Consider the following 25,224-nt stretch of genomic DNA (forward strand, 5'->3'; position numbering starts at 1 on the left):
TGCAAACCTGAGTGGAGTTCACACACACACACACACGCGCACACACACACACACACACACACACACACACACACACACACACACACACACACACACACACACCTCCAGTCAGTCCATCACTGAGGTCACATGGTCTTGCTGCTGCTGCTGCTGCTCCGGTGCCTCCTTCACACAGTGTCCTGTCGAGAGGCCCCTCCCCCACTGAGGTGTCATCGGGGCTCTGTCCCCCCCGACGCCCTGCCTGACTGGGGGTCCAGGTCACTGAGGTCAAGGGTCGTCAGCTGCAGGTGGTCCAGTTTGGCCAGTGAGGCCGACCTCTTCAGCAGGGAGGGGGGGGTGAGGCCCGCCCGCCGCAGCCGCACCGCCAGCCCTGCAGCTGGGGGGCTGAGACCCCCCTGGTCCTCCCCGCACCTCCTCCAGTCCTCCACTGGGGGGCTGAGACCCCCCTGGTCTTCCCCACACCTCCTCCGCCGGTCCTCCACTGGGGGGATGATACCCCCCTGGTCTTCCCCGCACCTCCTCCAGTCCTCCACTAGGGGGCAGAGACCCCCCTGGTCCTCTCCGCACCTCCTCCGGTCCTCCACTGGGGGGCTGAGACCCTTGCTGGAGAAACTTTCCGGCCCCCTGCTGTCCACCTCGGGGCTGAGACCCTCATGGAGGAAGGTTTCCAGCTCCTGGCTGGGACCCCACAGCTGGGGCCCCGCGGCGCCCCCCGTGTCCGATTCCTGCACCGCCACCCTGTTCAGAGTCACATGACTTGGGCTCCGTCTGTGGGTGTGCGAGGGCGGCTCCTCCAGCTGGCCGGCTGGGAGAACGTGGTCACCACCATCACGGTCAGCGGCGGTCATCGCTCCAGGGGCCCGACCCCCCCAACCAGGTCTGACAGGCTCCGCCCCCTCAGCGCTGCACCGAGCAGGGGAGGGCGGGGAGAGGGGGCGGGGCAGGGAGGATGGAGAGGGTGGGGGGGGCGTGGCTTCCCTCTCCGTCACAGTGTGTCGGACCAATAGCCTGCTGTTGCTGGGCAGATTTGGCTGGCTGGTGTCAGCAGACTGAGGAGAGGAGAGAGAGAAGACACATTCGTGGATGCATTCACAGATTTTATTCAACCTTAACTTTATTGGGACGTAAACGGCGGCGGCGCCGCTGCGTTTGGCTTTGATTTGCTTGAATTCAATGATGTGAAAATGATGCAGGAACCACGAGAAACTCTTGACGTCATGATGTCATCCTGAGCCGCTGTCATGAGACTGAGTCTCCAACACTTTTTTTCATAGTATGGCAGCAGCGTCTGTAGAGAAGACTGCTGACCACTGCTGAAGAAGCCACAAGTAACAACTGCTGGTACCTGACTGGCCGCCTCCTCCTCCCTCGCTGCTTCTTCTTCTTCTTCTTCTTCTTCTTCCTCCTCCTCCTCTTCAGGCTCTTCCTGTGGCGACAGCGGCGCCCTCTGGTGGCCCTGCTGGTACCAGCTGGGAGCCACAAACTCCTCCCTGGCACTGCCAAGGTCGCTGCTGAGGGCGCCGTCACTTCCTGTGGGCGAGCAGCCGGATTGGTCGACGGTGATGACGTCATCTTGGCTTAGGGGGAGGTCGGACCGCTCGGGCAGCTCTGGGAACCTGCAGCTCACAGTGACGTCGCCCTCTGCTGGGCAACTCAACTGCTCACTGCAAACTGGAGAGCTGGTCTGGGGAGCTGGAGACTGGTCTGCGCGTTCAGCACCACTGTGACCTCGCTGCGGGTCAGGGGTGGAGGATGGGTGGTCAGGGGTCAAGGGTAGGGGGTCAGGGGTCGAGGATGGGTGGTCAAGGGTCAAGGGTAGGGGGTCAGGGGTCAAGGACAGTGGGTCAGGGGTGGAATATAGGGGGTCAGGGGTGGTGGGGTCAAGGGTCGAGGGGGGGGGGAGGGGCCCAGGCTCCGTCATGGCCGTGTTCGCCCCATTCCCCAGCTGCTCACTCGGGACCACGGACGCCTCCTGGGGTCTGGGGGTGGGGCCTGGGGGCTCGGAGTGGGCGGGGCCTCTGTGATCGGTGGGGACGGGGCCTGGGGGCTCTGAGGGGGCGGCCAGGGCCTGCAGCACGGCTAGGTTGAGCAGCTGGTTGAAGGAGGAGGAGCTGGAGCTGCTGCTGCTGTGAGAGTCGGAGCGACCCAGAGGAGGAGAGGAAGAGGAGGAGGAGGAGGAGGAGGAGGAACTGGAGGAAGAAGAGGAGGATGAAGAGGAGGGTTTCCCTGTGGACTGGGGCTGCTGGTCCAGCTGGAAGTCAGAGTGCGAACGCCACAACTTGTTGTGTCGCTGTTTGCTGCAGAGACCAGAAGAAGAAGAAGAAGAAGGAGGAGGAGGAGAAGAAGAAGAGGGAGAAGAGGGAGAAGAGCTGCCATCAAGCGTTTGAAGGGGAAACAATGTAGCATGCAACATCACTTCCACCCAATCAATGTATTTTTGTTGGCGTGCGAGGTGCCAGCAGGGGGCAGCAGACCTGGCCAGCAGGATGCCCTGGTACTCCTCCAGCTGCCTCATGAAGGCCGGGTTGGGCTGCGTGACGGAGCGGCGCTGCTTGACGTGCTGGAAGGCCTGGTCCAGGTCCCAGTCGTACTCCTTCATGGCGTAGGCGATGACCGTGGAGGCCGAGCGACTCATCCCCATCTTACAGTGGACCAGACACTTGGAGCCCGCCTCCCTGGGGTGGGGGGTGGGGGGGGGGTGGAGGTCATCACATCAAGCTAGCCAGTGTACGAAATACAAACATCCAAAACATCCAAAGGTATTGGAGAGCCAATGGTGGTGGTGGCGGGGGAGGGGGAGCTAAGGGGACGCTGATGGTCCGACACCTCCCAGTGGACCGACATGGACACTGCAAGACCTAAAATATATAATTTTTTTTGCAGTGCAGTTGGCGTTGCGTTAACTCTGCTCGAGGTCGACTCTTACAAAGAAAAGACTAAAGAGCAAAAAGTGACGTGAGGCACAGGTCAAAGGTCAAGCAACCTTGACCCCATTAGCCCCATCAGACGACATGACGTGAGCTAGTGCTAGTGGGGGCGTAGCGTCCCCGAAGCTCACTTGGCTTTGCTGATGAACTTGTAGGTGTCGTTCCAGTGCTCCAGCAGGTTGGTGGCCTCCTCGTCGTACACGCGGACGTTGCGGTACTCAAACAGGCCCGGGAAGAAGTTGTCGATCTCCCTGGTCACATTCAGGATGTAGCGCACCCTGCAGGCCAAACAGGGAGAGAGAGAGAAAGAGAGGTGGGTTGACCCATCGGATCAGCGACGCCTCGTGTTTCCAGTTTTCCCCCTTGGCAGGAGTTCTAAGGGGGGAGGAAATGCTACGCTAATAGATATCACAGAGGCCGAACTAACTGTGTTAGCGGTGCCAATTAAGTCACATGGCCAATAGGGATGGATACATGGTGTTACATAAGTGGACGCCGATGACCCGTCTTCTATCTCGGACTCTATCTCCATTTCTATTTCTATCTCTAGCTTTTCATTTCTACGGGGTTTTAAATACCCAGAACTCAGCGTCACCGCTTTAAGAACCGCTGAAACATTTTGTTCTTGCTGGTTGTCCACAGAAGAAGATGATGCCAGCTGCACATCTTTTTTTTTTTTTTTTTTTTTCTAAATTGCTGATTGTTCTTGTGTGTTGACCTGTGAGCTACAGGATGAGCTGCCACAGCCTGGAGAAGATCCAACTGAGAGCAGTTCCAGATCCACCTTAGCCCTCCTGTCTCCAACAAGTCATCTAATGAGTGAGCCAGTGAGGAGTGCTGCTGCTGCTGCTGCTGCTGCTGCTGCTGCTTACCCGCTGCTTTGAAGCTCGTCCAGATTGGAGGCATTCCACTCGGAGCCCTGAGAGGGGACATCAAGACGGCCGTCAACACTCGGCCCAGTAGAAACCGGAACGGCGGAGGAGCTCCGGTACCGAGAGCGTGCTTTTTCTCACCAGGTAGACGTGCTGGAAGACCTCAGTGGGACGGTCCATCTGGCCCAGGATCACCAGCATCTCGTTGCCGATGAACTTCTTGAAGTCCGCCAGGTCGCAAAGCATCTGCATTTCCAGCTCGGTTCGGATCTGAGGAGGGTTGAAGGCAGAAGGTTGCAGCAGAACCGGTCCGAGGCTTGACGAGACTTCTGCTCCAGCGTGGTCCTGCTGTGGCTCTCACCTCCTTGCAGGTGACGCTCTCCAGGTCCTTGTGCATCATGATCTCCCGGAGCCTCCTTGTGATCAGCCTCTCCATCTTCTCCCTCTCTGTGGGCCTGCAACACACACACACAGCACAGTTTGTGTCGTTTTTCACCATAATCAGCTGCTTTTCTTTGTTGCACAGAGTCACGTTTGTTTCACCGAAGGCGACTCGCTGAGAGAGAAGCAGCGCTCTGTGTTGGACTCTGAGGAACGTGGAGAAGGTCGAGTGCTTGAGCGACTCTGCAGCCGCAACAACGGCTCTGTTGTTGACCACGCACCCACTGCGACCTCGGCGGCCAACACTCGGCCCTGAACTGCTGTGTGTGTCTGTGTGTGTGTGTGTGAGACGCCGACAGTGACTGTGTGTTGATACCAACAAGTGGCCTGATTGTCTCTGTGGACTCCTGGAGCTCAGTGGGTCTGTGAAGCAGAAGGACTCTGGTCCAAGCTTCACATGCATCCTGGCACTACCAGAACACTCAGGTGGTTCTGCTCCCCCCTGGAACAGAACCTCCACAGACCAGTCAGGGTCCCAGTGCTCCCAGTTAGCTGCCATCTGGCACCAGCATATTTCTAAGGAAGCCTGGTGTGGACAATCCAGCTGCCTGACAGCAGAGCATTTGCTATTTAGGCTGAACACTAGGGGGCGCCCTCCAATAAACCAGCAGGTATCCAGGTTTGGGTGCACAGGGCCACCGTAGTCATTCAAACACAATGTGGATTGAGAGTCGTGTCAGTCAAAGTATAGCCGCACAGAAAGCTAAGCGGCTAAATAGCGCTAGCAGTTTTTGACTGGTGGGCTGTAAAATGTGACAGAGGGGGGGGCGAGCGGAGCAGCAGCAGACGGTTTAATAGCACACAGGCTAATTATGGAAATGAGGCCATGGTGAGGCCGACATCCTGAACCGCTCCTTTAAAAACCCTGTTAGCATTGTTGAACACAAGACCCTAACACGGGTCAAATGTTACCAGAAACTCCAAACTCACAGCTTCCAAACCAACGATGCTGCTCATGAAGACACAGAGTCACACATTAACATCAGCAAGCCGACAAACAACTGGCGGCAGCTCAAAGACAAAGACCGGCTACGCTAATCAGTAACCAGGGCCTGATGGGAAACTGCTCACTTCCTTGACGCACGCACACACACACACACACACACACACACACACACACACACACACACACACACACACACACGCTGTACAGTGGGCTGTGGGGGGAGTGGGGGGGCCAATGAGGGCAGAGTGTTTGTCCAGGTGACTTTGTGCCAAGATGACAACAACAAGATTTTCCGTCACCTGCTGCTGCGGCCGCTAATCTTATCTGCTCAGCTCAGCTCACACCTGCACCGCTTCCAACACAACTCAACACTGTTGTTCCTCATCACCCGCTGGGCACCAAGCCCAACTCTTCATCACTGTTAGAGCGGCGCTGCTCCTCCTCCTCCTCAGTCTCTCTATGGCCAATGCTAAACAAAGAAAATAGATTGATAGACAGATACAGATAGATAACAGTACACACACACACACACACACACACACACACACACACACACACAGAGGATGGTCATGTGACACGTGACTCAGCAGCACAAAGGGGGAGGTGGGGGGGGGGGGGATTTCCTTCCTCTCAGTGAAACTGAACTCCTGCGAGGACTCGGCACCTCCTCACTGGATCCAGCGTCCACCCCACAGGTCAAAGGTCAGTGAGACGGGGGAAGTGCGGCTCCGGTCCAAAGGCTTCCGTCCGTCCATTGGACGGCCAACATAAGAGAGCAGAGCCCAGGTTGGCCAACCGTGCTGGTGGTCTGCAGGTCCAGAGGCCCCAGTGAGGAGGACTGCACAGCACCACGGATCACATGACACACAACCATCAAAGTGCTGACAGGATGACCTCCAGGATGACCTCCAGGATGACCTCCAGGATGACCTCTGCACTGCAGTGCAGTGCAGTGGTCCCCGCCTCCACAACACAACAGCCAGTGTAAAGTCCAATAGTTGAATCAGCGCTCTCACTGGCGCTCTCACTGGTGCTCTCGGTACTCACAGCTGGCTGAAGCTGAGCGAGGCCTTGGTGTAGTGCGGCTCCACGTCCTGCAGGGCGTTCCACTGGTTGATGCACAGCTGGCTGGAGAAGATGCTGCTGTGGTAGTAGCTGACCCAGGTCAGGAACAGGCTGCCGGGGTAGTAGTTGTGGCGGCGAGCTACCTCGCACGCCTTGTGGAGCGACTGCAGGGCCGACCTGACGCACAGCAGAGTCGGAGTCAGAGAAGCAGCCGGAGGAAAGAAAACCAAGAGATGATAATAATAATAATAATAATAATAATAATAATAATAATAATCTGTTGAAAATAATTCCTCTCTGCTCACCACATGGCCTGGACAGACACTGGCTTGAAGATGTGGATCCCGTTGACTGTGGACAAACTGAACCCACTGAGAGCAGGAAGAGAGAGAGAGAGAGAGAGAGAGCGAGAGAGAGAGAGAGAGAGAGAGAGAGCGAGAGAGAGCGAGAGAGAGCGAGAGGGGAAAGAGGAGGAAGATCAGTCTGCTGCCATCCTAACATCAACTCCAACACCTCTCAACTCCACTCAAGTATAATATAATATAATATAATATGATGGCAGAGAGTGGAGTGAGCAGGCAGGTTTGTGGTCTCACCCGTCTCCATCCAGGTGGATGACGGTGTCGCTCCACAGAGGCAGAACCAGACCCACTGTGCAACAGCTGCAAACACAACAACAACAACATCAAGCAAACACCACTGGGAAAACTGCACAGCTAACAAGAGTTTGAGGTGTTATGAAACTATCGTATTAATGGGAAGCATGTGAAGCCTTTACCAATATAGAAATCCTACATTAGGCCAAATACGACCCACTGGACCTTTAAATGATGTCATCACCTCAGTTTTTATTGCTTTTTCCGTGCAAAATCTGCTTTTGTTTTTGGTTGTCGTTAACGTCCAATGGGAGGCCTCCTCACCTGTCACTGGACGCAAAGTCCACGCCCAGCACGGCGCTCTCCTCCGTGTCCTGCCTGCCATTGGTGGAGACCACCACCATGTAGCGGGTCACCTGAGGGGCGGCGCCCTCCAGACGCACGGCCTGGAAGGAAGCGGTGTTATTTGCATCGGCCAGTAGGCGGACATCAAAGCTCTGCTTCACATATGGGACGAGTGCAGTGAATGATTACAGCAAAACACCTGACACCTGGTATCATGACTGACACACTGGGCCAGTTCAACTAGACTAAGGAGGGGGAGGAGGAGGAGGAGGAGGAGGACAAAGAGGAGGAGGACAAAGAGGAGGAGGAAGAGGAGGAGGAGGAGTGTCTCACTTATTTCAGTCAGTGGACAAAGACCTGAAAGCTGCCCTGAGGTCGTTAGCAGCTAACGCTAATCTTCACAACAATGACGACACCTTGCTGGAGTGCAGGGAGTCCAACTCAAATACACACACACTCAGTGGGGTCAAAAGGTCAAACTGGGACAGAGTCTGGGTCCAGCACTGATACTGACTGAACTGATCTTCCTCCTGGTAGAACAGTGAGCCGTCTCATAAGGAGCCAAACCAGCTGAATGAGGAGCAAAGCAAAGCAAAGCATTCTGGGAGTTGCAGTACCAGCGCTCCATGTGCTGTATGATAGCAGCAGGCCGGCAGCTCCAGCAGTGATCGTGTGTTGGCCAAATATAATGACACTGCGGGGCCAAATTTGGCCCGCGGGCCAGAGGTTGACACCCGTGATCTAGTGTGTGTGTGTGTGTGTGTGTGTGTCACTCACCAGTCGGATGGTGTCCTCTGGCCGCAGCACAGTGAACATGGTGTGCAGGTGTTTCTGCAGGGCACCTGGACAGAGGATGACATCATCAGCCTCACCTGGCTGCGACATTGAAATGTTGACATAATAACCCAGCTGGTGTGTCACTGAGCTCTGGGGTTTCCTGCCCAGTCCTGCAGGGTCTCTAAGCGCAGCGGCCAGTCTGACCTCGGCTTGGCAAAGCTGCCTCAACTTTATCAAAAAGTCTGAAAAAGCATTCTGTCTTTGGGTTCAAGGGGATCTTTGATTGAAAGAAACACACAGGTCCACTGGATTCTCACTGCAACTGCACTCACACTGAGTTATTGTGACCAGAAACCCAGCTCACTGTTGGAAGTAGACCACCACAATGCATTCATACTGGATGGATGGATGGATGGATGGATGGAGAGATGGATGGATAGATGGATGGATGGATGGATGGATGGATGGATGGATAGATAGATGATGGATGGATGGATAGATGGATGATGGATGGATGGATAGATAGACAGATAGATGGATAGATGGATGGATAGATGGATGGATAGATGGATGATGAATGGATGCATAGATAGACAGATAGATAGATGGATAGATGGATGGATGATGGATGGATGGATAGATGGATGGATGGATGGCTGGATGGACGGATGGATGGAAGGAGAGATGGATGGATGGATGGATAGATGGATGGATGGATGGAGAGATGGATGGAGGGAGAGATGGATGGATGGATGGATGGATGGATGGACGGACGGACGGACGGATGGATAGATGGAAGGAGAGATGGATGGATGGATGGATGGATGGATGGACGGACGGATGGATGGATGGAAGGAGAGATGGATGGATGATAGATGGATGGATGGATGGACAGATGGACAGATGGATGGATGGAGGGAGAGATGGATGGATGGATGGATGGGGAGGAGAAAGTATGTTGATGCAGACGAGACTTCACCTGTGTGCTTGTTCCTGCGCTGGCGGCGGCGGCGGCCGCTGCTGCGGGGTCCAGCATTGGCTGCGGGACCGTTTCTCCTGGGGAGGAACAGGGCTCCACCTTTCACAGCCAGGAAGCTCTCACTGATACTGCAGGGGAGAGGGAGAGAGAGAGAGAGAGAGAGAGAGAGAGAGAGAGAGAGTGAGTTGGACTGGCACCTTCACTGCAGCTGCAATAAAACACTCATTCATCAACACTTGTTTTATTAAAGCACTAATTTGGATGTGTAAACAATGATGTCACTATATACAACATGTTTGTTTTGAGTCCACTCTTTGCACTGCATATGCTGCTGGACCTCAGCACATTTTCCCAACGGCTTCATCTCATCATCGCCCCGTGGCGGCCGCTCAGTGATTCTAGGCTCCTCAGACGATGGGGAGTGATGATGACGATGATGATGGTGGTGACGAGGAAGAAAGTGAAACTAGGTCCACACAGTGTTGTTGGCCCTCCTGCAGCTGGGTCACAGATGGACCAGGGTGGGAGCTGAGATGAGAGCTGGCCACTGCACCACAGCAGCACTGGAGAGCAGGAGAGGAGGTCCAGCAGCTCCAGTGTGGAGCCCTGGAAGGTGATGGTGTGACAGTGAGGAGAAGGAGTCTTCACAGAGGGAGCTCAGTAGACACTGGACCACAGTGTCTGACAGAGGAAACAAGGTTGGAGTGGACCTTCTGCTGCTGCTGCTGCTGCTGCTCATGACCGAGTCAACTGACAGCCACGGCTTTCATTAGACCAGAGGGGTCAACCTCTGGCCCGCGGGCCAAATGTGGCCCAGCAGTGTCATTATATTTGCTCCATAAGTCCAATACACAATCACTACTGGAGCTGCTGGCCTGCTTCTATTACACAGCACATGGTCGTGCTAATACTACAACTCCCAGAATGCTCTGCTGCTCAACCAGGACAGGATGTTGATTGAAGGACTATCATTATTATTATTATTACCACTTCATTGGTTTATTGTCGTATTTTATTTTGAAATGTATCATTACTCTACTGACATTTCATTCATTTTGATGACTTTTTCCATGTTCAGCATGTGTGCAGTGTGCAGTGATTGATGGTCCAGCACGCAGCTTGTCCTGGCTGCATACAGACGCTTCACTGTTCCATCTCCAGTCAGTACCGATGCTGCAGTCAGACTTGGACCTGTTCAGAACCACCCGCTGCCGTCCTCAGCAAACTGCAGGTTGCGTCTTCTCCAGGAGTGTTGAGTGAACATCCTGCACTGCCAGCAGCTCCGTCACTCACCCCCCCCCCACCCCCCCACCCCCCCACCTCACTGGGACAATGGTTTGGCTTCGTTACACCACCGAACAGCACAGAGGCTGTCTGTCAATGGCAGCAGGGGCGAGCAGCGACAAGCGGCCAGTTACACAACAACACACACAGTGCGACGCTCGGCCTCGCCGTCTCACTCTGGCGGCGTCTCACCCCACTGCGATGCACTGAGGCTGTCACCCAGGGGTGGGTCGGTGTTTGTTGGAGGTTTAGGGTCATACGTGTTCAACCGCTCGGGAGGTCAAAGCTCACCAAGCAACAATGTGCACAGTGAAAGGGAGCAAACACAGGAGATGGAGGACCTACACTGCGTGTGTGTGTGTGTGTGTGTATAGTGTGTGTGTGTGTCAACTGTATGTGTGAGATTGTGGGAAAGCAAACTGGGTGAGCAGGCTGGAAGTTTCTGCTACGTCTGAATGGAACTGCTTTCATAACCAAGACACACACACACACACACACACACACACACACACACACACACACACACACACACACACACACACACACACCTTGAGATGTGTTAATCTATCAGAATGAACTCTATCAGGGTGAGTGAGTCACTGTGTGCAGTGACTGTGCTGGATCATCAGTCTGCAGACTCAGTGACCTCCACACCACTGCAGTTCACTGGGTTCCACACACCTCCGGGTTCACACTGGGGGGTGGCTGCAGCCCAGACAGTGCAGGCCTCCACTGACACAGAGCCAGCTTGCTTGCAGTGTAACCTCATCCGTCCGTCCTCCCCCCCCCCACCCACTGCTGCTGCTGAGGGTGCAGGATCCAGGGTCAGGGACCAGTGGGCCAAATACACTTGGGGGGGGGGGACGTTGAGTAACCAGTAACCGTGTCCAGTATTGGCCAGTGTTTGGCTCACTGGTAGGACCACAGCAGCAGCAGTACAAGACAGTACAGCCACATGCTGAGTATTATGTCCCAGTAACCCCCCCCCACCCCCCACCCCCCCTCCACTGCATTCCTTACACATTTGTCCTACTTTTGATTTGCGATGACCTCCTTGACAGCCGCTGCAACGTGGCCCACTGCGTGCGTGCGCACACGCACACACACACACACACACACACACACACACACACACACACACACACACACACACACACACACACACACACACACACACACAGGCGTACTGTACTTGGCTGTGACCATGTATAGCAGCAGTGCTACTGTCCATCCACAGTCATTGAAATGTGATGCTGGTGGCAGCTCAGCTCGTCTTGGACCCACATTCACTCAACACTGCAACAAACAAGCCGCACACAAATGCATGAGGAGAGCTTTTAGCAATCAGCTGTTTGAACTGATCTTTCAAAAGTCAAATTTCAAAATGAAATTTCCCAATAATTTCAAAAATATTTATTGTATAAACGGGAAGGTCGGAGATAAATGGAACGGTATTTTTATCTGGCTAATTTGGGAGATGAGAGGTAGGATCAGTATCAGTACCAGTACCAGTACCAGTACTGGTCAGTATCAGCGTTTCCAAGTCCAGTTGTGATTGGCAGGTGTTTCCACTGAATGCTGTGAAGATCATCAGCCGTCATCGTGGTCCAATCTGCTGCTGCTGCGAGATTGGACCAGAATTACGCTTGCTTTTGTTTGGTTCTTCTATTTTTCTCTCTGATGACTCGTCAAAAATGTTCCGTCACCTCCTCCGTCCAATCGTGACGCGCCATTTCCCGCTGGTCACTGAACCGGTCACGTGACCCAGTACGTCACGTCCGCTGGCGTGTCAATGTGAACAAAGTGTTTCCATGACACTTTATTCCTCCGCAGGGACGCGTGTGGAAAAGCACCTGGTGAGAGTCAGAACCTCTGGGTCACACTGCAGAGCTTTGGACCAGTGGAGTCACTTCCATCACCAGCTTTTATTTTATCTTATGTCGTTGCCATATTGAGGTTTGTGCAGTTCCAGGGGTGATGGAAACGCAGCTCGTGGCTTCATGGGAGGACCGCCGCCACTCCCCATGGTGGGCTGATAAGTGGCTGACCCCCCCACCCCCCCGCCTGCCCCTGCCCATATTAGTCACTCTCAGTGGGAGCAGTGGGATAAATATAGGAGCTGGTTGCAGCGATGCCCCACTGCAGCCCCTTCCACTCCACAGCAACACACACACACACACACACACACACACACACACACACACACACACACACACACACACACACAGTCAGTCGTCTCTTTGTGTTTCTGTTGTGTACGTCTCCAAAGTGGAAGACGGTGTCAGAAAGATTGGGAGAATCTTCAGCTTTGCTGGGCGCTGCTGGTAGGAAAAGCTGTCAAATGAAGAACCACACAGAACCACCAGGGGGGTTCGCTCTTAGAACCTCCTAGAACCCTCCAGAACCAGCAGGGTGCTTACCTCTTAGAACCTCCTAGAACCATCCAGAACCACCAGGGGGTTTAGCTCTTCGAACCTCCTAGAACCACCAGGGGGTTTAGCGCTTAGAACCACCTAGAACCCTCCAGTACCAGCAGGGTGTTTAGCTCTTAGAACCTCCTAGAACCACCTAGAACCCTCCAGAAGCATGGGTGTTTATTGAAATGACTGTGCAAACACTGCAACCATGGAGGAGATGCAGCAGTCTGATGACTGACTGACTGACTGACTGTTGATATCTTTTCTTCAAGTATCTGTGGGTTGGATTAGAAAGCCTAACGGGCCACAGGTGGCCCCCGGGCCGTAGTCTGCCCACACCTGAGGCGAGGCACAGACTCTGGTGTCTGACTCTGGCCTTGACCTCCCAGGACAACACTGAGCCGTGTGACTGTGGTGCATCAGACAGCAGCAGCAGCAGCAGCAGCAGCCGTCTGCTCTGCTGCTACAGTCTAATGCCTGAACTCACACCAGGACACACGCACACACACACACACACACACACACACACACACACACACACACACACACACACACACACACACACACACACACACACACACACACACATGTAAGTGGCAGTGACCTAAATCCAGCGGTCCATATGCCCAGTCAGCTGCTGAAGCCGCTCCCTATGCAAACTCCTCCAGTCGTCAGGGTTCCCGGCCTCAGCGACAGAGCAAATACTCCATCCGGTCCAGGACCAGGGTTCTGTTCACACAGTCCAGCTGTCACAATCCTGATTCACTCTCTGACCCACTCACATGTTGTGTACATCAGGTATTCCTCACGCTGAAAACAATCAGATTACATTACACACACACTGAAAACAATCAGATTACATTACACACACACACACACACACACACACACACACACACAGGACATACATGGCAAAACTCCTGCATTGTCCATCACCACAACACAACAAAGTACAAAAACCAACAATAAATATGAATTTATACAATACAGCCAAACAAAAGCAGGAAGCCAAAAGATTCCTGCACACACACACACACACACACACACACACACATAGTTGTGTGTGTGTGTGTGTGTGTGTGTGTGTGTGTGTGTGTGTGTGTGTGTGTTGCTGCTTAAAGCTGCTGCAGTGTCTCCCTACACAGCAACACACAGTGTCTCTCCTCTGTGTGACCCAGTTGCACTGACTCAGTGACAATGGCAGCAGCAGCTGCTGCTTTCTTAGCTTCCTGTGAAGCATCATTTAGCTTCCCAACACACACTCTTCATTAGCGTTAGCCTGCTTCAGTTAGCCTGCTTCATTTAGCCTGCACCAGAAGGTGAGGAAGTCTGGAAATCAACATGAGGGAACCTGCTGGCCCAGTCAATAAACAAGAGGCTTGGGCTTCACAAACACACAGGTTGTGTGTGTGTGTGTGTGTGCGTGCGTTTGTGTAACATCACTTTCACCTGTTGAAGTTGCACTCATGATGCGAGTTGCAGACGTCCCAAAAATATTTTCTCTTTTTGGCAAAAGTCTAATAAACAGAATTTTGTAGATAGACGAAGAAGAAGGAGAAGGAGGAGGAGGAGGAGGAGGAGGAGGAGGCCTTTATTAATCCCACATTACTGCAGTGCTACAGGGTGGAGGTGGCCGTCGCTGACGGCCAGTTGTGTTGCGGTTGTTGTGGTGCAGCCAAACCGCAAATGACTGCTGCCCACGTTCACATGTTGCGCAACAGCAACGCACTGCAATTGGACGAAGTGACCTTGTGAGAGACGCAGTGATGTGGACCTCATTATGTCTTCAACTCCCCAACCGGGCCTTCGTTTGAATGGAGGCCAGCGGCCAATCACAGAAAGATCTGACCAACTACTGCAGAAAGTGACGGTCTGGGGCGTTGGCATTAGCTGGAAATGTTGCAACGCTGCGGTGGAGATGTAGCAACCCACCGCATTGTGTATGTGTGTGTGTGTTTGTGTGTGTGCCAACAGCAGAAAGACATGAGCTGATCTCTCAGTGCTTCGGTCCACTTCCTGTTGCATGGCAGTCAGGGTGAATCAGGCTGCGTTGACAGCCGGCAGCCAGCAGGCCAAGTAAGGTCAAAGAGGTGCACCGGACTACTGGTGAGTCAGAGCCTGCTGCTGTGTCACCACACATGTTGCACTACACACTCAGCTTTCAAACGTCAAAGTTTCACCATGTTACCCAATCAGGGCTGGCTGGCTGGCTGCTAGTTAGTAACACTGGAGTCCGGTTAACCCGATGACAACATAGAGGATGACAACATAGTTGTCATCTTCCTGACTGTTACTCAATACAAAAAAAAATCAACATTTCCTTCACAGGCAGGAGGCCCAGAACAACCTGACAATATTTCATGGATGCAAGAAGCCTCGACAGTCTGCATGACAACACACGCTCTGCTGACCCCACTTATAGTATAGTATAGTATGGTATAGTATAGTATGGTATAGTACAGTATAGTATGATATAGTATAGTATGGATGGTATAGTACAGTACAGTATGGTATAGTATAGTATGGATGGTATAGTATAGTATAGTATGGTATAGTATAGTATGGTATAGTACAGTATAGTATGATATAGTATAGTATGGATGGTATAGTACAGTATAGTATGGTATAGTATAGTATGGTATAGTACAGTATAGTATGATATAGTATAGTATGGACGGTATAGTACAGTATAGTATGATATAGTATAGTATGGTATAGTACAGTATAGTATGGTATAGTATAGTATGGTATAGTACAGTATAGTATGATATAGTATAGTATAGTATGGTATAGTACAGTATAGTATGATATAGTATAGTATGGACGGTATAGTACAGTATAGTATGATATAGTATAGTATGGTATAGTATAGTAAGGTATAGTACAGTATAGTATGGTATAGTATAGTATGGTATAGTACAGTATAGTATGATATAGTATAGTATGGATGGTATAGTACAGTACAGTATGGTATAGTATAGTATAGTAAAGAGTAAATGAGACCCCTTAAATTCAGGGTAGTATTACTATCACTCATTATTGTTTAAGATGATGGTTCTCAGCTGGTTCTCCCATTTGCCAGGGTGGGAGTTCATTTTAACGACGCAAATAACATGAACTACAAAGTTGCCTCGTTCTGAGACACGATTTGAATTCGTCAAAAATACGAATTCCAAGTGTAAAACAACAACTTTGGGGGGGGGGGGGGGGGGGGGGGGGGGTTGAGTTTATGAAGCAGCCCGCGGAATTAAACTACTGAATAGTTTTAGATGTGTGTCGCACTCACAGTCGCTTGGCGTGCCTCTCCTGCGACACCGGCGCCTGGTCGCGGTAGTAGGAGCCCATCTCTGCCCCGCAGCACGAGCACCGGGCCGCCGAGGACGAGCCGCCGGCAGCGGGCACCGCGCCGAGAGTCATGCCGCCGGTGGCGGAGGTGGGAGTGGGAGTGGGAGAGGAAGGAGACGGCCAGGTGCTGTCGCTCCGAGAGAGGCGGGACTCAACAACTTGTAGTTGCTGTCACGCTGTCGTCACGCCGTCGTCACGCTGCTCTCCTGGCTCGGCCGTTCGATTTAAAAGAACAAAAGTCAATATTTCTTCTTCTTCTTCTTCTTCTTCTTCTTCTTCTTCAAATCTTTACTTTCTTGTCAAAAACCAAGCACCATATCAGTCTTTTTTATTGTATCCCAGTGACAAAAAATAAAATAAAATAAAATATAAATAAAATTGTGCTTGTAAAATCTTCTTCTACTACTTGTCTCGCTCTTCTTCGCCTACTTTTCTTCTTCTTCTTCTTCGGGAAACATTCAAGAGCGGCGCTTGACTTTGACACCGGCTGCTCCCGCCGGCTGACCTCGCTCCGTAACTCCCCCCGCGCGAGCAGAGACACAGAAAGACTGGCATATTCCTCCGGCACCTGCACCTCCAGCACCAGCAGCAGCACCGACACGAGTCACTAGCCGTCCTTCACGTCGCCATGGGCGGGAACAGAGCAGCGCCGTCGGTGCTCCGCTCCGGCACCGATACATCTGACTGACTGACTTGGGCTCAAAGTTGCCGAGGAAATCTTTGAGCAGCGAAGGCGGAGTTAGTGATAAAAGTAGTGATCGGTCGTTCGCGAGTGAACCGCTTCGAAGAGCCGGCTCTTCCAAATGAACGAAGAAAGCCAGCTCCTGATTGGGAGTCGGGTTTGTTTATTTGTTTGTTTGTTTGTTTGTTTTTGAGAGCCGAACCGGAAAACTGGCCGATGAACCACATCCAGTTGTAGAGTTGCCGGTGATTTAGAACGAGTTTTGGTGGCGATTTAGTGCCATAGAGAAATGTAAAAATAAAAATAAATCATATTATAAATGGGATAAAGTGAACAATCTTAACATCACACAGTGTTGTGGTGGGTGTTTGTTTTGGTGTTTCAGAATCGACTTTTACAGCACCGTGCTCCATGTTAGGCGAGTGTATAAATAATACACATTTAATATTGTTGATATCATGAACGTGAGTCGTTCATTTTAGCATCACATCATTTGGTCATCAATTAATATCAGCAACGAAAACCATCTTAGGAGCCAAAAGAGCCACCGACTCTTTTCAGTGAGCCGAGCCAAAAGAAGCGGTTCGCTGAAAATAGACGGAATTCCCGTCACGGCGCAGATGTGTGGTGTTTTGGAGAACTCCTTCAGCCAATCACAGCGTTCCTTTGAACATCCCCCGACCACCACAGTCACAGTCACACGGCTGAGCTGGGGTCATGGAACCTGCATGGGAATTGGAATTCCGACTCTTTTCAGAGAACCGGTTCTTTTGGTTCGGCTCACTAAAAAAAAGAGTCGCTGGTTCTTTTGGCTCCCAAGCAGCTCGGAAGATTGTTTTTGTTGGTTCTATTGTGTTATTATGACCAAACGATGTGATAAAGTTTTAATGACTCATGTTCATGATATCGACAATGTGTGTGTGTGTGTGTGTGTGTGTGTGTGTGTGTGTGTGTGTGTCTGCTTGGCAGGCTGCTCACTGTGAAAGCCTCACTTGTCTTCTCTCCCTCCACCCTCCTCATCCCCCCTTCCTTTCTTCCTCTCTCTCGACACACAAACCTCGTGCTCCAGTTGCATAAGACACAGAGCAGAGAAACACAATGAGCAACAGTTGTGAGGTTGTCCAGATGCAGCTGGCCGGAGCAGGAGGAGGAGGAGGAGGAGGAGAAGAGCGCCCCCGTCAGAGCAGAGTGGTGAACATCTCTCGGGCCGTCTCGTGTAAAGCGGTCAGATTCAAACGCTCTCCACATTCCCCAGCAGATGTGAACACTGTGCAGTGTTTTCCTGGACCCCACCACTGATGCTAAGCTCATGCTAGCACAGACTCTGCTGTAATCCACGTCTGTCTGAAGGCAACGCGGAATTCCGAGCAGCGTCCGCCAGCCGACGGCACAACCGGCAGACTCGTGTTGAAGCAGCAGGTCTGGACGTGTAGCCAACCATGTAGCATCGTTCCCTCCTGCTCCAAACTGCGTCAGGCCTCCTCCTGCTGAGGCGTTTACCGTCAGACACCAAGGAGCTTCAATAGGTCCATTTGTAGGGGGGGGGAAAGTCCAAAACAAACACACTGAAGAGGCAAGATGTTGGGAGGAGAAAAAGCTCTGATTATTATTTGTATGTCCACTGATTCCAAAAAGGGCACAAAGAAAACAACGGATTATAGAATCATTCCAACCAAACGTGGGCAAACTACGGCCCGGGGCCCACCTGTGGCCCGTTAGGCTTTCTAATACTTGACACTTGAAGAAATGATATTAACAGGCAGTCAGTCCTCAAACAGCTGCATCTGCTCCATGGTTGCAGTGTTGTAAGAGTCATTTCAATAAAGAGCCAAACACCCTGCTGGTTCTGGATGGTTCTAGGTGGTTCTGGGTGGTTCTAAGAGCTAAACACCCTGGTGGTCCTGGATGGTTCGGGGTGGTTCTAAGAGCCAAACACCCTGGTAGTCTGGGTGGTTCTAGGTGGGTCTAGGAGGTGAACACCCTGGTGGTTCTGGATGGTTCTGGATGGTTCTAGGTGGTTCTGGGTGGTTCTAAGAGCGAAACACCCAGGTGGTCCTGGATGGTTCGGGGTGGTTCTAAGAGCCAAACACCCTGGTAGTCTGGGTGGTTCTAGGTGGGTCTAGGAGGTGAACACCCTGGTGGTTCTGGATGCTTCTGGATGGTTCTAGGTGGTTCTAGGTGGTTCTGGGTGGTTCTAAGAGCTAAACCCCCTGGTGGGGCTTCAAAGACGCTGACTTGGTTGCAACTTTGCTTTATTTTCCAGCAACATGTTTCCTCCGTGATATCCCAGGATGCATTGTTTCCTCCACCAAAACACTCCATGCATCTGCTGCTGCTCCGCCACCCCCCCCACCCCCCTCCCCCTCTGGCCCACTGTAGAAGCCAGTGTGGCTCCAGCGGTGATAAAGTTGGCCCACGCTCACCTGCTATTGTTATCATCGGCCACGTGCTCACGTGGAGGGGATAAACAGGAAGAAGGTGGATGTGCTGGGTGTGGACTTGCTCCTTGTACTTTGACTCACTGGCTTTTACGGCTCTGCAACCGTCCAGTAGTTTATGGTCCCGGAAAGGCAGAAATGTAGTTGTTGTTGTTGTTGTTTTAAAAGGGTGTGAAGCAGCAGCAGCCACTGCACTCCATTGTATAAAAACCCTTTCAAGTTGGTTGTGTAACTGCTGGGGCGGAGAAGAATCAACGGCGGCCTTGACAGCTGCTATCAGTCCCCAGGCGGCAGTGTGTGTGAGAGTGAGTGAGAGTGAGACAGAAAGAAAGAAAGGGCAATACGGCAAAAGAGGTGTGGGGGGTAAGGGGGGGTGAGGGGTGGAGTCAACCAGCATGTGAGAAAAACAAAATGAGAGAGTTGACAAGTGATGAAATCAAAGGCTGCTCCTGCCTCTGCAGTCCATGTGGAGGGCAACAAGCACATTCTGTTGGACCCCCGGCTCTTATGTAACACACACACACACACACACACACACACACACACACACACACACACACACACACACACACACCAGGGGTCGTCACCCCTCACCCGGACCCTCAGCAGCACCCAGGTTCTGATGACGTACCAGTGTGTTTTTACACAACAGCAAAACGGTGGAGTCGGTAACCAGGGCCTTCAACGCAACATACTGCTGTAAGGTGCACACACACACACACACACACACACACACACACACACACACACACACACACACACACACACACACACACACACACACACACACTCTCAGTGGTTGTATGACCTCACCAGCCGCTGCCCCTCTCTTTATTGTATTAGCCCAGAGATGATTGGGCCCACATGTGTGTGTTGGCCGTGTGCAGCGGTGCTGGAGGCTGGAGGCGGTGATGTCAGCAGTGACACACATCCCTCCACATCCCTCCACATGCGGCTGCACGTCGGGGCTGCGAGCTTATGTAAGTCTCAAAAAAAATCTATCGCGGGGTACGCAGGAAACTTTACCGCACTTTTTAATGTCAACTGAACATGAACCGGAGCGAAGTTGCAACGTAAACAAAAAGCACTTTCAGACGGGCCCTGTTCATCTGGGAGGAGCCAAAGTCTGGCGGAGCCTCTTTGCTTCCCACAAAGTGGGGCTCATTAGTGCAGCTGCAAATTATATAGTATACACATATACATATATATATATATATATATATATATATATATATATATATACATATATATATATATATACACATATATATATATATATATATATATATATACATATATATATATATATGTATATATATATATATATATATATATATATATATATATATATATATATATATATATATATATATATATATATATATGTATGTATACAAACATACATATATATATATATATGTATATACTGTATATATACATGCATAAGTACTTGCTCTGTGGTCCTGAATTTATTACAACGGCAGTAACATTGTTGCAAGAGAACATGCCTCACACTCCACATGTCCTCCACACAGGCTCATTTGACGCACCACCTCCCTCTAGTGGTCATAGTCTCAACCTACATGTCCTACTGGCACTATTGAACGGCAGCGGGAGAGGGGGGGGAGAGAGAGAGAGAGAGAGAGAAAGAGAGAGAGAGAGACACCCAAGGGCTTGCAGGAAGTGTAAAATAAAGAGTGGCAGAAAGCAGGAAGTAGCCTGCTCACCTGCTGGCTCACCTGCTGGCTCACCTGCTGGCTGGGAAGCAACCCTCATCCTCACCACTTTCCACCTTCTGCATTTAAACAGAATCATAAGAACAACAACATGTTCAGAACAAGGAAGAACCTCTAAGCGCCTGTAGCAAATTAAATGACAGACAGACAGACAGACAGACAGACAGACGGCCCAATGGACACACATTCTAATCCCGGCCTGTCTTGCTAATCCCTTGTGGACACTCAGGGAACTTCCTCTCTGGCAACAATCTGTCAGTCTGTCTGGGCTCTTCCAAAGGCTTGAATATGCCCATAAACCCACACACACACACACACACACACACACACACACACACACACACACACACACACACACACACACAATGAAGACTGTTACAGGATTTGGGTGATGATGATGATGATGATGAACTGAGCTTTTACTTTGAAAGTATAAGTTGGTCACTATGGCGACCAAGCACACCGTATGGATGGTGTATCAGGAGTGGGCCTCCAGCCAATGAGAGCGGCTGGTCCGCCGTGTTGCTAGGCAGATTAACTCCAGGCCTACAGCTGTAGATTGCTGCTCCTCCCTTCCTTCCTGGTGGTGTTGCAGAGTCTGCAACAGCCAATAGCAAATAAAGCCAAGTCATCCTCTATGGCAGGGATGTCAAACTCTGGCCTGCGGGCCAAATTTGGCCCACAGTGTATTTAAATGATCAATCATCAAATAAAAAGAAGAGCCATATGATTTTTATTGACATTTTCATTTATTTTAAAGACTTTTTTTTATTTATTTTTTTAATTTAGCCTGTGTGCAATAAGAAGTTATTGATGGTCCAGTATGAAGCTTTGCTTTGTTCCATATTCAGCTTGTCTGGCTCCATATAGAAGGCTTGCTGTTCTACGTGGAGGAAGATCAGCTCAATCAATGTCAATGTTGGACCCAAACTTTGTCCCAGTTTGACCTTTTGACCCCACTGAGTGTTTGACTTTGACAGCCCTGTACTATGGTCTCCATGAACAGCCCGGTACTGTATTATGAAGTATTTTGACACTGTTGCACACTGTCCTCCATGAAGCCCAGTGGACGGCTGTTGCACCGCCTGCATCTGGTCCAGTTGATATTTAAACATTGGAGCAGTTTCCTGGTCTTGACTGCAGCTGTCATTGACGGATACATACATCATCAGGTGTGTTGGCTATCTGTCTGTCTGTCTGTCTGTCTGTCTGTCTGTCTGCTCAGGGGATTTCCCCCCCTCTTTATCCAATCTGCATGGCTTGATTCACCCCCCCCCGGTTAATCTGGGATGTGCTGGCCTCAATACCTGCCCTCCTCCAGTTCAAAATCACAATCAACAGCACGGTGATGGACGCTGTGGACTAAAAAACAGGCGGCAAAGTGACGTCACGGTGTCCCTGAAGAAAGGCGTGGCTCTGTCTGTCTGTCTGTCTGTCTGTCTGTGAAGGAGGACGGTCCCAGTTGAAAGTGGCTCTGACAGTTCTGTCACACTGACCCTCTTTCAGCAAAGTCTTCAGCCACCAGTCTGATGACGAGAGCTGACTGGATGGATACATCTTACATGAACAAGGGTACATAGATATAGAGTATATAGACCCAAGTGGTCCTCAACTGGACCGTCCATCAAAGAAATGTGGCTCTTGACTTGAAGGGGGAGGAGCAGACGGTGTGTCCTTGCTGGGACTCCACCAGCTGAGAACAACTGGCTTCAAACATCACACGCAGGTTGAAAACCTGCTTTAAAGTCTTTGACTTCAGGTCAAAGTTTTTGTGCGTATGTAAAATAGTGAAAAGTTCAATTTCTGCATTTCAATCTCCTTTGTTGGTGTCGTTTTGTGCAAACTACAACTTTATAAACTTGAAAGAAGACAAATCCCTTTCTTCTTCTTCTTCTTTCGCCTGTTTTACAGCTCATAAACACACAATGGAGTTCAATAACTAGCAGGCAGTGAAAGTTGAAGTTCTCCTGAGAAAAAGGGCTGAAACACTGACTGACTCACTGACTGACTCACTGACTCACTGATTCTAAAGCCATGAACTGAACAGACAGTGTGTCTATATATGATTAGTAGTAAGAGGGTAAGAGGGTTTTAACGGCAGTCAGTCAGTCTGACTGGGACAGAGTGAGAGTGAGAGTGAGAGTGAGCTGAGTTGTGAAGCCGAGCCGAGCCGAGCCGGGCCGGGATGGCTCCAGTGTACTTACAGACAGCAGGTGCTGGAGCTGGCGGTGCTGGGGGTCGGTGGCCCGCCTGCTGCAGCCCGGACCTCGGTCACCTCGGCAGGTCCAACTCCAGGAGCTGGGACGGCATTTTTGGGGGTGGGGATGGAAGTAACCGAACCGAACCGAACCGAACCGCGGCACTCAAAGATCCTGGTGTTATTTTATTTTTCCTGCTCGCCGCTTAATTCGCTCTGTGCTGTCAGGCTAGACATGTTTGAGACAGAACATCCGGTCCTGGATTTCAAACTAAGATGTTTTTTGTTTTGTTTTTTTCTAATTTAGACGTTACAACGGGTATTTCGAACTCCTAACTTCGACTGTGAATATAAAGAATATATATATTTTTCTTTTCACTTCATGTTGGTCCATTGACCAGGTGGTCCAAACACGTGCTTTTATTTTGAAAGATTCACGTAGCTCTCTTCCGCTGTGTTTGATAGTTTTGTTTGGTGGAGGAGTCTGTGCCGGGTGTACCTGTGAGTCTGGCGCATGCGCAGATGTGAGTCAGTTCAGCCTCGCAATCAATCAACGTCTCTAGAAAGCTCGACAATACACGGAACCAATGTGTGTGTGTGTGTGTGTGTGTGTGTGTGTGTGTGTGTGTGTGTGTGTGTGTGTGTGTGTGTGTGTGTGTGTATCTATCTATCTGTCTGTCTGTCTGTCTGTCTATCATTTCAGTGGGCAAAATAATTGATAAATAAAAAAATAAATAAAAAAAATGAATGAATAAATAGAAGCACTCTAAAGCTAAACTGATATTAAACCAGAGCACAAACAACCCCAGGACCGTGAACTGTGTTCGCTCAACACAGTACAGTCAAAGAATTCACTGCATCGTGGTATGAATTGTATACATGTGCAGCTCCTGCACATGTATACAATGTTGCTGCCATGTCAAAGTCAACACGTCAACTCGGGAAAAGCGCATGCGCGTGCTGCAGCTTTTTCCTTGCTGTTTGCTCTGCATGCTGTTCTTTATGCTGATAGAAGTCCCGCTCTAGGTTTCCCTTCATGACGTATACAGAAGCCACACTGTCAGTCCATCAGCTGTGTGTTGACACCGACACGTCTCCTGGAATCCATCACGTGGAGAGTTTTGCAACGCTTAAGTTAAAAACAAGACAACAGTGTGAAGATGCCAGTGAGAGTCAGTGAGCTGCGCGCCTCCTAGCGGTCTGCTCAGGTCACAACACGTCACTCTGGTTCGGAGGGGCAATGATGACATGTGGACACCAGCAGGGGGCGATGTGATCCCATCTAAAACAAGCAGCAACAGTCAAATGCAGACCGCATTTTACTTTTGTTAGCTGTTGAATTATGAATGAAAAGTCAAGCAGCGGGAGCCTATACAGCTGCACATACACACATACATACATACATACATTTTTCCTATTCTTAAACTTGCGTTTTTGCAGTGAATAACTGAGTGAGGCCCAGCCAGACACACTGAGTGCACACTGAAACATCTCTGCTTGTCTTTCTTGCATGGAGGCATTCTATTCTATTCTTTTCTATTCTATTCAAAGTGTTCCTTCTACTACTTAGAATAGCAGCGCATGTTTTTCATCCCTTTACAACGATGAAGGAAAACGCAGTCACGTGTAAAGATTTTATAATCCGTCAAAGCTTCAGCCACAAGGACCTTCCGTCCCAAATCTATGAATACACTTCAATTTTATTACAATATTATTACATTATTACAAAAAAAAAAAAATCAACATGGAGGCGGGTGAGGATCAGCTGTAACTGTTTACAAACACGCTGTTAACGTGACACAAAAACCAGGTGGTGAGTGGAACCACAAACTGAAGAAGATCCACTGGTGGAGTTACACTAACCAGGAGACAAAAGATCAAGGAGCTCCCGCTGCCTTTCACACATTGAATAAACATAAATCAAACTGATATCAATTTTAGGAGGCAGGTGAGTGATGGAAAAAAGAGAGACAGAGTTGAGGGGGTGAGAGAGTGAGGGAGCGAGGGAGCGGAGGGAGCGGAGGGAAGGCGCTGCAGAGATAAGATGGTCTTCTCCCTTCAAAATGAGTTCATTAGGAAAGCGAGGGAAGAAAGAGGAGAGGAGGAGAGGCGGTGGCGGTGGTGACTCAAGGTTTCACTGATGATAAAGGTCTGGAGGGACAGAGTGGAGGAGGAGG

At 50.7% G+C, this 25,224-nt stretch overlaps 1 protein-coding gene across 2 annotated transcripts; it reads right to left on the bottom strand.

Moving 5' to 3' along the window:
- Nucleotides 1-27: 27 nt before the first annotated feature.
- Nucleotides 28-16,096, bottom strand: ssh2a (slingshot protein phosphatase 2a). Of its 2 annotated transcripts, XM_076015185.1 has the most exons (15): nt 15,936-16,096; nt 8,949-9,076; nt 7,970-8,034; nt 7,172-7,293; nt 6,848-6,913; nt 6,557-6,622; nt 6,234-6,428; nt 4,161-4,254; nt 3,941-4,069; nt 3,800-3,846; nt 3,059-3,205; nt 2,475-2,675; nt 1,346-2,297; nt 517-1,049; nt 28-462 (listed from the first exon to the last, which is right to left on the bottom strand). In XM_076015185.1, exons 1-15 carry the CDS (start codon nt 16,064-16,066, stop codon nt 210-212), a joined length of 3,129 nt encoding a protein of 1,042 aa, XP_075871300.1. In that variant the 5' UTR covers nt 16,067-16,096; the 3' UTR covers nt 28-209. The 2 variants fall into 2 exon arrangements, with proteins under 2 accessions (XP_075871300.1, XP_075871299.1); XM_076015184.1 differs by having other exon boundaries at nt 28-1,049; nt 15,936-16,095.
- Between the last annotated feature and the right edge of the window lie 9,128 nt (nt 16,097-25,224).

The sequence above is a fragment of the Nelusetta ayraudi genome, unplaced genomic scaffold (assembly GCF_046127955.1).
Source record: "Nelusetta ayraudi isolate G7.1 ecotype Tasmania unplaced genomic scaffold, CSIRO-AGI_Nayr_v1 ptg000182l, whole genome shotgun sequence".
Taxonomy (NCBI): domain Eukaryota; kingdom Metazoa; phylum Chordata; class Actinopteri; order Tetraodontiformes; family Monacanthidae; genus Nelusetta; species Nelusetta ayraudi.